This window comes from Abramis brama (assembly GCF_963993115.1).
Source record: "Abramis brama genome assembly, chromosome: 19".
NCBI classification, from domain to species: Eukaryota; Metazoa; Chordata; class Actinopteri; order Cypriniformes; family Leuciscidae; genus Abramis; species Abramis brama.
Window position 1 is genome coordinate 12,124,362 of NC_139981.1, and position 14,618 is coordinate 12,138,979.

The following is a 14,618-nucleotide window of genomic DNA, read 5'->3' on the forward strand; positions in this document are numbered from 1 at the left end:
TGTTGTTTCACCGTAAGATTGAGTTTTGACATTTTTATTAAAAAATAAATTGTCAAAAAAGATTAAAATGCATTTGATGAATTATTCACAATAAGATCAATAGCATGCATTTAGAAAATTTAATTTTATGCTGACTTTATACTCATGGCATGTAAATGAAGTAAAATGTAAGTAAGTATATTCTCCAGTACCAGCTTTATATGCAGAGACGACTATAGTCAGCCAAGGTAGGTTGATTCCCACGAAACGTATAAAGAAGCACAAAACTATCATCATGAGACATTGTGATTGGTTCTCCCAAAAAAATAAAGACCTTCAGATTATACATGCTAACAAGAACTTTGTTCACAGCAGTCGATTTGAAGTCAGACAGTAATTGCCGTTTATTATTGTAGATGGTGTAGTTGTTTGTCAAAGTGTTTTAATGGCTGTAGTGGCATTGCTTTAAATGAATTTAGAGGCGCAACTTATCTAAGAGCGTTTACCATGCTGACAGTTTAACAATATGCTAAAGTATAACATGCTGTCGTTTGAAAAAAACAAAGTAGTCTAAACATTAAAGCTAAAACAAAATGAGATAAACTAGGACCTCACTAATCAAATGGTCAGTTGGTGGACAGCTAGTGAACCATTCGAGTGAAAGAATTTGCTGTGCCTGTGAATGCTTGGAAAGCTGGCAAACTTGTTTTGCTCTGGTTATTGAATCATCTCCGGGGCTGTCATCCTTCGACCTTAACCTGAAGTTAACAATTCTGCCTTTCCACAACACTAGGCCTTTCCCAATCCATCGCAGACTTACAGAGCTGAGAGAGGAAGCCAGAGGAAGAGGAAGCATGCTTGGCTCTCTTAGCTTAGCGTATGCCAAATTAGTAGTGAGTCTATCCTTTTCTTTTATTCTAAGAAGTTTCCGTTTTTTACTACTGCTGCTCCCCATGTGCTTTATTAATGTGCTGCAGGTGAAAGACTCCCTGCCTAACTGATTGAATCAAAAGTAGAATTGTCTGTTCTGCCTGCATATTTCTATGGCATTATTGGTGTCATCGAAGCAAGACCAGGCATGCAAAATGAGCAGTTTTGATCAGTGTGGCATCATCATGATTATGATGTAGCAGATTATCAAAACCACTAGGATAAAGCAAATATTGTAGGGATTCTACAGTTGCTTTTTCCCTTTTTAAAGGCTTCTACTGGCAGTGAGTTAATGTGCATATCATTCAGTTTTGTTTTGTGTAGGTGTGTCTTCTGTAGCGTAATTTCACAAATCTAAAAGACAGATTCTGTTTATGATTTAAATCTTGAAATTATATTTTCATTATAAAACAACTGTTCATGCTACGTGCGTGTTGCATCTTTGTTTGGATCACGAGTCGTTGGCTCTAATTTCAAATGGCTCCAGATATTTTTTGTTTAAGTCTAGTGTCTCTTTTGAGCAAATATATTATTTTTTTATTTAATTTTTTTGGGTAAAGTGGTGAGTCAGTATGTGATGCTACTGGGCTGGCTATGGTAACAACTACAACGTTTTATCTCCTGACCAGATCTTTTCTTCCTCTTCAGTAGAAAACAGATGTCAGAAATGCATCACAGTCTTTCACAATTAATTTCATCACAGATTAACAACATGTAGCACATCTGTCAAACAAGCTGTGTCTCCTGGCGTGTGCGGAGCGGTGGAGAACACTGACTGGACCCAGTCCTGCGACATGCAACAGCTGCAGCCGGTATGATGCAGGGAGTGTCTGGAATCAGAGAGGACTTGCTCCCATGTACACGCACACTAACAAATGTGATAGCCAGTAGAGTTTGGTGTGTATATGTGAATTTTCATGCATATATCTGTGGTGATATTAGTCAGAGTGTGAATTATTACAGAGAATGACTGTTTTGACACTTTTATCAATTGTTTGTTTGTTCACAATTTTTGTTTGACATTACCTAGTTATTTTCAAGTGGGCCGTAGGCCTCAAGAGCACATAAACTGTTTGGCTTTTCCATTAGCCCTAGAAAAAGCACCACACACACACCTCCTGAGACAGATTGAATGATAGAAATATGTGGAGGAAAGCATATAGGTGGAAAGAGAGCTCAGTGGGGTGGAAAGAGAAGTCAGGTGAGTGTTACCATGGTGGCAGGAGAGGATATAATGTTATAATAAACGTGTGTGTACTCAATCATGTGCTCGTCCACGTCCCCCTGCAGTTGTCTAAGGAAAACTCTGCACTGCAGATTAGTCGTAGGATGACGAGGGATCAGACATCCCCGCCACAGCACCTTAAGCTGATTTTAAAAGGAACAGGCCCAATCGCCTCAGTTTTTGGAAGTGTGCATTACTCGGAGGACATCAGGCTGACGAGGCTGCCTGTCTGTCTTGTATTTGCAGGCTTTCGATTTGATGGACAGGCTGAGATGTGGTGTTTTCTCATGCTTAAGATACTGAGAGCTGTTTTTGGTTGTTTATTCTGGCAGTACGATGCTTCATTGGTATGAGCTGAAGAGCCAAACCAAGCTACTTTACTGCATTACTGGAGTGTCTGTCTCACTGGAACCATTTTTATTTGCTCTCTGACAGCTTGGCTCACAGTGCGCTTGCGTTGAACCAGCGATAAGGTGTCGTAGGGGCCTGGATTTCATTAAAAAACGCTCATATATACAAGGTTTACTTTCTTTTCTTTCTCCCTTATATATTTACACACATCCCTCTAACACACACACACACACACACACATTTCCCCTTGGGCTTTGCTGCTGTTGCAGGACCTGTTTAATTCTGCATCCACTGCATTAATAAGAGGAGACTGGATCTGGTTCCAGGTAGAAGCTGTTTCCTTCTGACTGTCCCTTCCAGCAGTGTCAGCCTGTCCAAATCAACAATCGTCTCACACCCTCTTCTGCTCTCACTGACTTCATACTTTGCATTCTTTCAAAACATCATTGCAAATACCAGAATATTAAATTTTTTGATCAATGTTGTTCTAGATATATCTTGATATTTATAGTGTTAATTTATAGAGTTTTTACCAAACAGTCAACAATGATTGTAGAAGTGAAATATGTATACAATAATCAAGACATGTTTTTCAGTACAGTATTTACCTGCAAGGAATGAACAGGAATAACAAACAAAATATTTTTTTAATATCCCTTCATATTCTTTTTTATTTTGTGTCTGGTATGAGCGTGTGATGCCACTGCTGAGAGAGAACTTGCTGCGTCATTGCTGGACTGAAAATCTAAATACTGTCTGGTAGTTCATAATTCATCAACTGATATTTGGCCATTTTAAGATGAATAATATCAACCATTGCTAGTTCCCGTTTGGATGATTGACAGTAGTCAGTCAAGATTCTGCCTCAAGTCAGTTCTGGAATTATCTGACAGCCTTGACAATGAACAATGCAAATATATTTGTTTGGTTTTTTTTCCTTCTTTTTTTGTTGTTGTAAAATTTTATAAAATAAGTGTTTGTCATTTATCTTATTTCCAACCTTGATCTCTAGATTTATTTGATGAAAAAAATACAGTAGAACAGTAATATTGTGAAATATTATTTAATTTTAAAATCACCGTTTTCTATTTGAATCGTTTTAAAATGCAATTTAATCCTGTGATGGCAAAGCTGATTTTTCAGCATCATTACTCCAGTCTTCAGAGTCACGTGATTCTTCAGAAATCATTCTAAGCTGATTTGCTGCATAAGAAACATTTCTAACTATCAATGTTGAAAACAGTTTGCTGCTTAATATCTTTGGAAACTGTGATACATGTGATTTTTCATTTCTTTGATGAAAAGTTCAAAAGAACAGCATTTATTTGAAATAGACATCTTTTGGAACATGATTATTGTTATTAAACATGTATTTTTGTCACTATTTAATGTGCCTTGCTCAATAAAAGTATACATTTCTTTAAAAAAAAAAAAACCTTACTGTCCTCAAACTTTTGAAGTAGATATTTAGTAGACTCTACATTTATTACATATTTAGTGTGATTAGTATCTGAACTGAACTTGGCCTTTTTGCAATATTAGATGGCCTGGACTTGTCATTCAAAACGTTGCTGGTTCAAACCATGAGTTATCACACTTACTGTATGACCTTGAGCAAAACACTTAACGTGACATTCTAAGTGCTTTTGTCTACTAAATGACCACTACTGACATGGATATCTACACTTATGAATCACTGCGGTTGGAACATTGTGGAATAGCAGCTGCTGAACTACATTTGCATTTCCTGAAGGAACTGCCAGTGCTCGTAAGACAGCAAAAGAATAGAAAGCAAGAGAACATCAGGAAAAGGGCAGGGCTGGACAGATTGGACCAGTACATGTCAAAGAGATGGCCAGGTTGTGATAAATGAGTCAAGATGATGATAACACTCCGCCGTGTGTCTGTTGTCATGGAAGAACAGCTGAGCAGCAGAAAAGGAAAGGAAGGGATGGAGAAAGTCAGTAGTCTTCAACTGGAGTTAGCCTGTGATTTGTAAACAGTGAGGACACTAAGGTCAGCGTTGATGAGCCAACAGAGGGTGAAAAATAAAGCAAGCAGACAGAACGAGTGAAAAGGCCACAACAAGGGCACTTCTCTGGAGTGCAGAGGAGATGTGAGAGAAGAATGAGCAATTAATTAAAGTCCCTCACCTTTTCCAGTATGTGTAGGAGTGACCCTACTGTCTGTTCAAGAGTCTGGGCTGACTACATAGTTTCGTGTTCTGTGACGTGTTGGGATCTGTGAGAGCAGGAGCAGCTTGTGCATATGTGCACATATTTTGTCAATGTGTTTTTCAGAGCTGTAGGACTCAACTAAACTAAATTAAGCCAATTCATGTTTGCTGTGTAGCATCTGCTAGTAAATCCAGAACAGAAATGAGACTTATAGAGCTGCATGGCACCTATTACAAAAAAAAAAGTACTGCGATTGTACAGTGGTATATGGTGATTATTTGTGTGCATACAATGTAGTGAATATATTACCATGGTACCAATTTCTTTGTTTTGTATTGTAACTGTAAAAGCAGTAATGCATCTGGCAGCAGGTTTCCTTCCCCGTTGCACTTTTTCTTATTATTTTACATATGTGTTTCTCTAGACTGAGAGCTTGACCACAGAGTTTTACACTCTCTCTAAAGGGTGCCTTTGAGGTTACCGGCCCATGATGCATCTGCTCATGCTCATGCTGAAGTGTCATTATTGTACTGACTTGCTTACAGAAGTTATTTCGCTGTAGCCATTGATAGACATGAAAGAAACGTATTGATTTGACTTGATGTTTTTATTGTTTAAGGAACTTGGAAAGAGCACCTGCAAATATACATAAACGGCTCCAGCTGTTCTTACAAGTGTGCTTTAAAAACAGATTGGTATTTATGGTACATTATAAAAACACTCAGTTCTGATTGGATGAGCCATGGTGCTGTTGTAAAAGCTGATAAACATCTTGAACATGTTACTGCACATTCAATATGAATTTGTACGTTTTTACGTTGCTTGGCAGGCATAAACACCTTACAGCTAGATTATTACACTACAGTTCAAAAGTTTCAGGTCAGGAAGTTTTTTGTTTAAGAAATTAATACTTTTATTCAGCTAGGATGCGTTAAATTGAGCAAAAGTGATGGTAAAGACATTCATAATGATATACAAAAGATTTCTATTCCAAATAAATCTGTTGAACTTTTATATTAATCAAAGAGTCTTGAAAAGATTTACCATATTTTCATACAAATATTAAGCTGTGCAACTGATTTCAACATTGATAATAATTTAAATGTTTTCTGAGCAGCAAATAAGCACATCAGAATGATTTCTGAAGGATCATGTGACTGAAGAATAAAGTAATAATGCTGAAAATTCAGCTTTGCCATCACATGAATAAAATACATTTCAAAATAATTAATATATTACAATATTACTGTATTAGCCTATATTATAGAACAGTTACTATTAGATGGTTAAAAAAAACTATATTTCACTATATTACTATTATTAGTATATTTTTACTCAAATGCAGGCTTGGTGAAACTTTAAAAAACATAAATTCTTACTGACCCCAAAAAATCACACAAATAATGGTTTTAAATTCTATTTTCACTGACCGTTTGCTGAAACAGAAACATAAATTGTATTGTGTTTGTTTTGTGGAAAGTTCCTGCTGTCTGTTGGAATTTTGTTGGAATCTATTGGAATTTGTTTTAAACCATACAGTTGCTGGTCTAGAATGCTCGCTGTCATCAAAGGTTTATGCTGATCCAATCTCAGGGCTCTTATACACCTGTTGATGTTTCGTTTAACCGTTCATAGCAGTCAATTCACTGTTCCTGCTTTCTGAATCTCTCCGTTTCTCTCTCTCTGAGAGTCCATGACATCATGGACCTGACCGCACAGTGAGAAAGCAGCACTTAGCCCAATTGGATTTTAGAGATGGTCACTGAACAACACATCATTTATTTATCTCTTCAGTAATGGGATAAAAAGAGAAAACGAGAGAGATCGCACAAAGGGAGGAGCGTGAGTGGAAAGAAAAAAAGGTGGGAGGGGAGCCACTCAAAGCCATTTCTCTTTCTCGAAGCCTTTATCAGATCACAGCCATCAGTGGATTTGTGTTTATTCTACTTCAAACTTGATTTATAATGCAGTGGATAGATTGCATGTGGAAGGTGCAGCAAATGATAAAAACGAAATGTTTTATTACACATTCTCAAAGTGTTTAATTTATGTGTGTGTTTATTTTCCCTACATGCCAGCAGTCGTTGTACGGCCGTCTCTCACGCTCAGCCATCAGATTAACTGTTCTGTAGGGAGCCGAATATTAAATGTCCTGGATTAATTCTGTTAGGTAATAAAGACATCTGCTGCCATGAACCGAACGCAAACGCACATCACTCACATCACTCACAGCGGTCACCGTTCATTCTTTCAGAGGGATGTTTATTAGGTAGCACTTTTCAGAAAAGCTTTAAGCCACCCGTGATCCTACACCCACATGTTTTTCTACAAATATGACGAAAACATCATCACTTCAAGTGTGTGTGTGTTCATGAGAAGTACTGTGAATGCTGCTAAGGCTGTGTGATGTTAGTGTGGTGGTGATGGTTTTTAGATTAATATTTGATCCTTTAAGATTGAAGCTGATGTCATTTCTGAGAATCATGCTTTGGGGCTGTCAGAGAATTTGAAGTCTTTTTGGGTAGAAGATCCACATCCACATGCGGTTAGTGAAGGCCTCCGACAGGAACATAGCAACATGAGTACATAAACACCCTGGGACATCTATAATTTTTTTTCAGTCTTTATTATATTTTGTAATATTTTCTTACAGTTTGAGGTCTGGCTCATTTTAGACGAGTAGCACACACCTGGTACTGTGTGATCTTGGACTAAGGATATGTTATGCATAAGAGCGCTGTGTGTGCTAGTGTTTAAGTGAGACTGATCTGACCCAGCAGGAGTGCCTGCATTGAGTTCATGATTTGAATTCCTACTAGTGGATCACTGCTGCTGCAGATGACTGTGTGTTTGGTGCACATGTGCATTCTTTTCAACTAGGGTGTTGTCTGGCGTAATGCAGACAACTCTATTTAAGATTCTTGACATGGTTTCGATAGAGTATACACAACACCAAATACCAACAGCCCTGCATTAGAAACTCTGCTTTTCCATACTGACACATAGTCAAGAGTTCAAAACCCTTTTGGCTTATTCTTTATATCACATGATCAGGTCTCTACCATGAATGGTGGTGCGTAACATAATTGTTTATAGGCTGGGAAGACCTATGTATTCATATAATGTATTTACACTGCAGAAACAGTTTGTTTGTGTGTCTGTTTGATTTCCCTGCCATAAAAAATCTTGAAAGGTTTCCCATAGAGGCTATGACCTTGTATCCTTTTAGAGATCGATGCTCGTTATTTCAGGATGGGCAGTTATATTAATCTTGGACGCTTTCTTTCTAGAGTGGACATCTTTACCTCATGCACATTGCATTCGCCCATTAACTATATTCTTGCTAATAATAGGGCAGAATGCCTGCCATTAATTATGTCACTAAACGGTTGCATTGACTGCATCACAGGCACTGTTTACACCTGGGATTAATATCCATCTCAGGGTGATTTGAGCACATCGGTCATTTCCATTTAATGAAAGTGAACCAAATGACCAAAAACACCATTTATAAACATCATAAAAGTCCGTCTTCTGAAGCCAAAGGAGAAACAGAATTGATTTGTGTGAGAAACTGTATTTTTTTACTGTATTTTTTATCAAATACATGCAGACTTTTTTTAGGAACATTAAAAAACCCTAAACTTTTCAACAGTAGTGTAAGTGGTTCTTCACTGATAATGTTTGTGTTCTGACAGGTGTGGAGGTTCAGGAGTTAAATGTGCTGAATTGTTCTCTCTGTGTTTAATCCTCAGATCATCAGAAGCTGGAGAGAGAGGCTCGGATCTGCCGTCTGCTCAAACATCCCAACATAGGTGAGTCTCAACAACATGCTTGTGCTCAATATGCTCAATGCAGGGGGTGCAGATTCGAGTCCGGCATGCAACATGCCCTGATGCCATTCTCCCCTCAGTAATCAAGGAAAATAGTGGATGTACAGTGAGACATACTGTACAAACATGCTTCACATTCAACACAATATTATTTGCATGGAATGAGAAAGGATGTGGCTGACACGACAGATCACACAGACAAAATCTCCTGCTCATGCAAAATCATGGAAATGTCTCAGGCTTCGTCCCTTCAGGCTCACTTCAGTGTGTGTGAACAGCTGAGTGCTGTGGTAAGATGTTTCTGCATGGTGATAAAGGACACTGAGGTAATCAACAGGTGCAAAAGAGAAAGTTAGAAAGTTTGTGAATTCAAGATCAAGCTTTTGTGGAATTTGAAGTTATGAAGACTTGAAGGAATACAACAGGATTAAAACAAAATGGTCGGAACTGTTTGAGAAAATATCCTTTAACCGTGATGGAAATGACTAACACCAGCATTTACTTTCCTTCATGTTTATTCAGGTTATTATTTTCTTCCATGAAACAAAGAATGAGAGGTTAGACACTATGTTCAAGCTGCTCATTTTTATACCAAAACAATTTAAACTCCAAAAAGGACAGAGATGCCACATAAAATTAGACCATAAGACTTTGGCTATTCCAAGTTTTCTGAAGACATACTATACCTTTATGTAAGGGACAATCTGAAATGTGTGTCATTGTTCATTGATAATCATTAGTAGCCATAATCGTTGCTTGATGTATCCCTTTTTTTGTGTTTTTTGTAGCCCTCATTTTTCTTCTTTCTAGGATTTGTCTCCCTTCCCACCCTCTTATCTCATCTCTCCTCTCACGCTTTTCTCTTTCTCCTGTATTCCCTCCCTTCCATTCCCAGTGGCCTAAATCTGTCTTTAGTACCCTTTACTGTTTAACCGCCTTAAATGGCCCTTTCTCTCTCTCTCTCTCTCTCTTTCATGTTCTCTTTTTCTCTTTTTTTTACTCTTTCTCCCTCTCACTCTCTCTCAAAGGATCAGATTGTCATGTTTTCTGCATGGACTGCCAGTAAACTCAAGAGCAATCAAGTGTGTATATGAGAGAGAGAGAGAGAGAGAGAGAGCATGCTCAAGGAGCACATGGCCTATGGCAGCAAAGACTCAAACTCGTTCTTTTCTGCTTCCTTTTTCTTGAACACATAGACTGTACATATGCAGGGCAACTTACAGCCTTTGTACATGTTGCCAACAGCGGGGTTTGTTGTTAACAAACCCTCATCTAAAAAAACAGCAGATATGAAAACATGACTGCCTTTGGCCCGCAGACTCATAGCTATAAGCTCTGTCACACACACAGCCCACATGCATCTACATGCATTCTTCATGTTATCTCACTCAGAGCTGCGTCTTCAGGCATGCGTTTTCAGTGCAACAAGATGTAAGAAAGGAACAATGTATCCCTGTGGAGCTCTTCAACAGATTGTGAAAATTCACCCAAAACTGGTGTTTTTGCAGAATTTCTTTTTCCTCTAAGCTAAAGAAAACTCACCTACCAATAAAATAAAAGATTTTGATTTATGTGTCCGGTACTGATATTCGTAAAACATGTCAAGATTTGTGATATTACCGGATATCAAGGGATCATAGAACTATGCTAATAAAAAAGGAACTTTTATTGTTCAGCCAGATTTTTCTCCCAATATGGTTAGTTCAGTGAAGGGTTATAACAATAGACAGATAAAGATAACTGAACAAAGATACAAAATAAATTAGCAAATAAATGTTCAGAAATATAAAAAAATAATAATAAAAAAGTAATATAAAATACAAAAGTTTGGGGTCAATAAGGTTTTTTTAATGCTTTGACAGAAGTATCTTATGCTCACCAAGGCTGCATTTATTTGATCAAAAATACAGTAAAAACAGCAATATTGTGAAATACTATTACAATTTTAAATAAATGTAATTTATTCCAGTGATGGCAATTTTTTAAAAATCATTTTAATATGCTGTTTTGGTGTTCAAGAAACATTTCTTATTATTATCAGTGTTGAAAACAGTTGTGCTGCTTAATATTTTTGTGTAAACCAGAATAAATTTACAGCATTTATTTCAAATAAAAGTCATTTTTACATTAACATTATAAATTTCTTTACTGTCACTTTCATAAATGTAATACATACTTGCTGAATAAAAGTATTTCTTTCTTTCGAGGAATTAAAAATATTTTCTGACTCCAAGTATTTAGTACATTGTGTATTTTACATATAAATATGTTTTATACACATCTGCAGCAGCAGCTACATTACTACAACACACACACGACTAGTATTATTGCTTTTTTTCCATTTTAGTTTTAGACCAGTGAAGTACCAGTACTCTAGTAAAAAGTCAAAAGTATTAGGGCCAACCTGTTAAAATCTCTCTCCATTCACACACTGTTCACAGCACCATGAGTCTGAATTGTGTTAAAAAACACAGTCCTCCTGTCAGAATGTGTGTGTTTGTGTCAGCGCCGCGGGTGATCCTGGGTGAATGTGGAGATAATATAATTCTGCTTTGTCCTCTCTGCCCTCCTCTAGCACAGCCACCTCTCACATGTCTGAGATTAATGCACGCTGTCATTTACACAGACCCACACACAATGAGAGCGAGCCAAGGGGTCTCTTAATGCCTGCGTGTGTGAGATCTGGCAGGTGCACTGTTTCAAATCTGTAACTACCGATGACAAATTCATTACTTTCAATCAGGATAACAAATGTTCCTTGCCTTACTTGCAATGCCACCGTTCCCTCAGTAATGTGAACCTCAGTACCTCCTCTGACACGAATGATGTCAGCTGTGATTCTTTTTAATTTAAAGTGGTCATGAAGTCAGTGTTTCTTTTTTCACAGCTCGGTCTTATTGTGCACAATATATCAAGGCACATTGTTTCAAAGAAAAAAATGTGATAGTGTTGCCTTCTAATGTAACTTGTATCCTTTGAAGAGAAAACAATCCCATAATAATGCATTGCAACAAATACAAAAAATATCTTAGATGTTGGCCGAGCATGAGAAAATGTTGTCTATAAATAAACGTATAATTCATTTAGTTCTAAAATAGTTCAGTGTAATTAAAAATGTTTAATTAAAATGTGAGTAAGCCAAATAAAAATGTAAAAATATTTCATTTAATTTTGCCCATTATTTGTATGTTATGTATCCTTATTAGTGTATCACAGTCTCCTGTGTCATTGTGGTTAATTAAAATGGGGTTTATTAACTTAAATTACCCGGAACAAATTGTCCCAGGAACTTTTTCCCCCCAGACCTGTTGCTGTCTGCGTTTCCATTGCGGTCTGAAGCACCCTGAAGATTAGGAAGATTAGGACTGTGTGTAATTTTACAGTTCACGCTGAATATCTTCTGCATATAATCTTAATAAAGCCTGAACCTCATTGTCGGTCCATCGGACGTATTTTAAACTCAACTGTCAATTCGAATAGCAAACAACTGTTAAAGGGATAGTTCGCCCAAAAATGAAAATTCTGTCATCATTTACTCACCCTCAAGTTGTTTCAAACCTGTATGAATTTCTTTTTTCTGCTGAACACAAAAGAAGATATTTTGAAAAATGTCGGTAACCAAACAGTTGATGGACCCCATTGACTTCCATAGTAGGAAAAAAAATACTATGGAAGTCAATGGGGTCCATCAACTGTTTGGTTGAAACATACAGAGTACCACCCCAAATTCCCTTGTTCCTGGGGAAAGTTCCAGCGGTGGAAATGCGGCTTTATATTACATCTTGTAAAAAGGGGCATAATAGGTCCCCTTTAATATATAAATAGTCCCAGTTTCTGTTAATAAAATAATTTTGAAAACAAGCTACATTGTCATAATTACAACAATTACAGAAATACAGAAAATGTCTTGCCTTATATGGTGTATGACCTTCGAATATTATGTTTTAGGTTGAGAACCACTGTCTTATGCTGAGTTCTATTTGTGTGGCATGTGGAGTCGGTCTCTGTGTGCGCCGTTCCAAATGGGTCACTTACGATGCTGCCTTAGAAGGCATTAGGCAGCAAGGTTGGGTTTTGTAATTGAGCTAACGAGGATGACTTCATGGGCAGGTCGAGAAAAGGATAAAAGCTTGTTCTGTTCATCCTGCTTATGTTGTTTCTCTGTCTTACCTCATTCTCTCTATCTGTTTTCCCTCAACAGTGCGTCTCCATGACAGTATCTCAGAAGAAGGCTTTCATTACCTGGTCTTTGACCTGTAAGTATCTGAGTCAGACACTCTGATCTTCCCTCTTACTTCTGCTGTTAAACAAGATTGATCCTAGATGAGGCCTGTATACTCGCACTTTCCACTTCCTTCCAGCTCTGTTTGGCTGTAATTAACTGTTAATTACAGGAAAATGTAATTGATGTATGACTATTAAACTCAATTACAAAAACAAAAGTCTTGACATTAAAGGCCATGTCACAAGCACACAATTATATTGTTCTCATTATAATTTAATGTAGCCTATATGACACACTTGCGCTGCACACGTTGCACTTAACTGTATTTTCCTTTTTGAAATAACTCCAATCATATTTCAAGCAATTCAAAAGCATCATGGCGAACAGTTCACATCTGAAGTGTCTCTGCTGAAAGAAACTATTATTTATCGGCTTTAACATATCAGTTAAATTTTCTTACCGGGCCAATAACGATAACATTAAAAATTAACACATATATATATACATCTATACATACATACATGTTGTGCGTCCCTACCATATAGTCTAAAATACTTTGGTTTATTACTGAACTCCTTTGCTTGAGTTATGTTGACATCATGTTGAACGATTATCAGAGTCTGAAGTGTTGTTGAGATATAGAGTCCTCTGTGTAACTGCATTGTGTGAGAGCGAGACATGCATGTGTGTAGATTGTAACTGTATGGTCCTCTCTCAGGGCTCTTGTGTCATTAAGACTCTGATAGAGCTCACCCAACACTTAAGTGCCGAACCGCGGTGATAAAACTTCCCTCCATTAGCCACACACTCCTCTACAGGCCTCATGCTCTTTATAGTTTATAGTTTTGAGTTCTCCTCCCTGAGCTGTTTATAAAGCCTGTATTTCTTCCTGTAGTGTGACTGGTGGAGAACTGTTTGAAGACATTGTCGCAAGAGAATATTACAGTGAAGCAGATGCAAGGTATGTTAAAAAATTCAGCTAAAACCATATCAGTGTTTAGTTGTAATATTTTATATATATGTATATATATTTCTGTATATATACAATACTGTTCAAAGGTTTGGGGTCTGTTAAAGTTTTTGAAAGAAGTGCTCACCATGGCTGCATTTATTTAATTCAAAATACTTCAATTTATTTAAAAATAAATTATTTCAATTTAAAATTACTGTTAAGTAACTGATTTCTATTTTAATATATTTTAAAATGTAATTTTTCCATGTGATGGCAAATTTTCAGCATCATTACTGTCACATGATCCTTCAGAAATCATTCTAATATGCTGATTTGGTGCTCAAGAAACATTTCTTATTACTATCAATGTTGAAAACGTGCTGCTTAATATATATATATTTTTTTTTAAACAGTGTTTTTTTGTTTGTTTTTTTAGGGCAAGAGATATATATATATATATATATATATATATATATATATATATATATATATATATATATATATATATATATATAATTATTATTTTTATTTTTTATTTTTTTATTTTTAAATAGTACTGTCCCCGAACGGTTGTGTGTGTGTTTGTACTATAGCAGTTATATAGTGATGTACGCATATTACCATGGTATTACTGTCTGGAGCCATCACTGCACCATGGCACCACCGCAGTACTTTACTGTAAGGCCTCAGTGAAGATATTCTGACTCTAATGCTGCCCTTTGGTAGCCTGGGAAAACCCAGACAACTTCCGGCAAATTCAGATTTGCTCGAGAAGTAGTCTGGCAAAGAGCTCATTCAAGCCCATTTCCATGCTGTCGAAATCGCGGCACCAATCAGAAACGTTGAGGCAGGCTTTACACAATGACGATCGCTCTGATTGGTTTTAGGTCTATCCAATTGCGCCCAGAGGCATTTGAGCGACGTCCGTTCAACTTTTAAATGCATT

The 14,618-nt window shown here is 36.9% G+C and overlaps 1 protein-coding gene across 12 annotated transcripts in view; it reads left to right on the forward strand.

Moving 5' to 3' along the window:
• camk2g2 (calcium/calmodulin-dependent protein kinase (CaM kinase) II gamma 2) overlaps positions 1 to 14,618 on the forward strand; it is a 61,035-nt gene that overhangs the window by 13,015 nt on the left and 33,402 nt on the right. For all 12 annotated transcript variants that reach the window (XM_084092968.1, XM_084092969.1, XM_084092966.1 and 9 more), the window contains exons 3-5: positions 8,418 to 8,477; positions 12,697 to 12,751; positions 13,616 to 13,681. In XM_084092968.1, the coding sequence (XP_083949094.1) occupies positions 8,418 to 8,477; positions 12,697 to 12,751; positions 13,616 to 13,681 (181 nt within the window). The remainder of the gene's footprint in view (positions 1 to 8,417; positions 8,478 to 12,696; positions 12,752 to 13,615; positions 13,682 to 14,618) is intronic.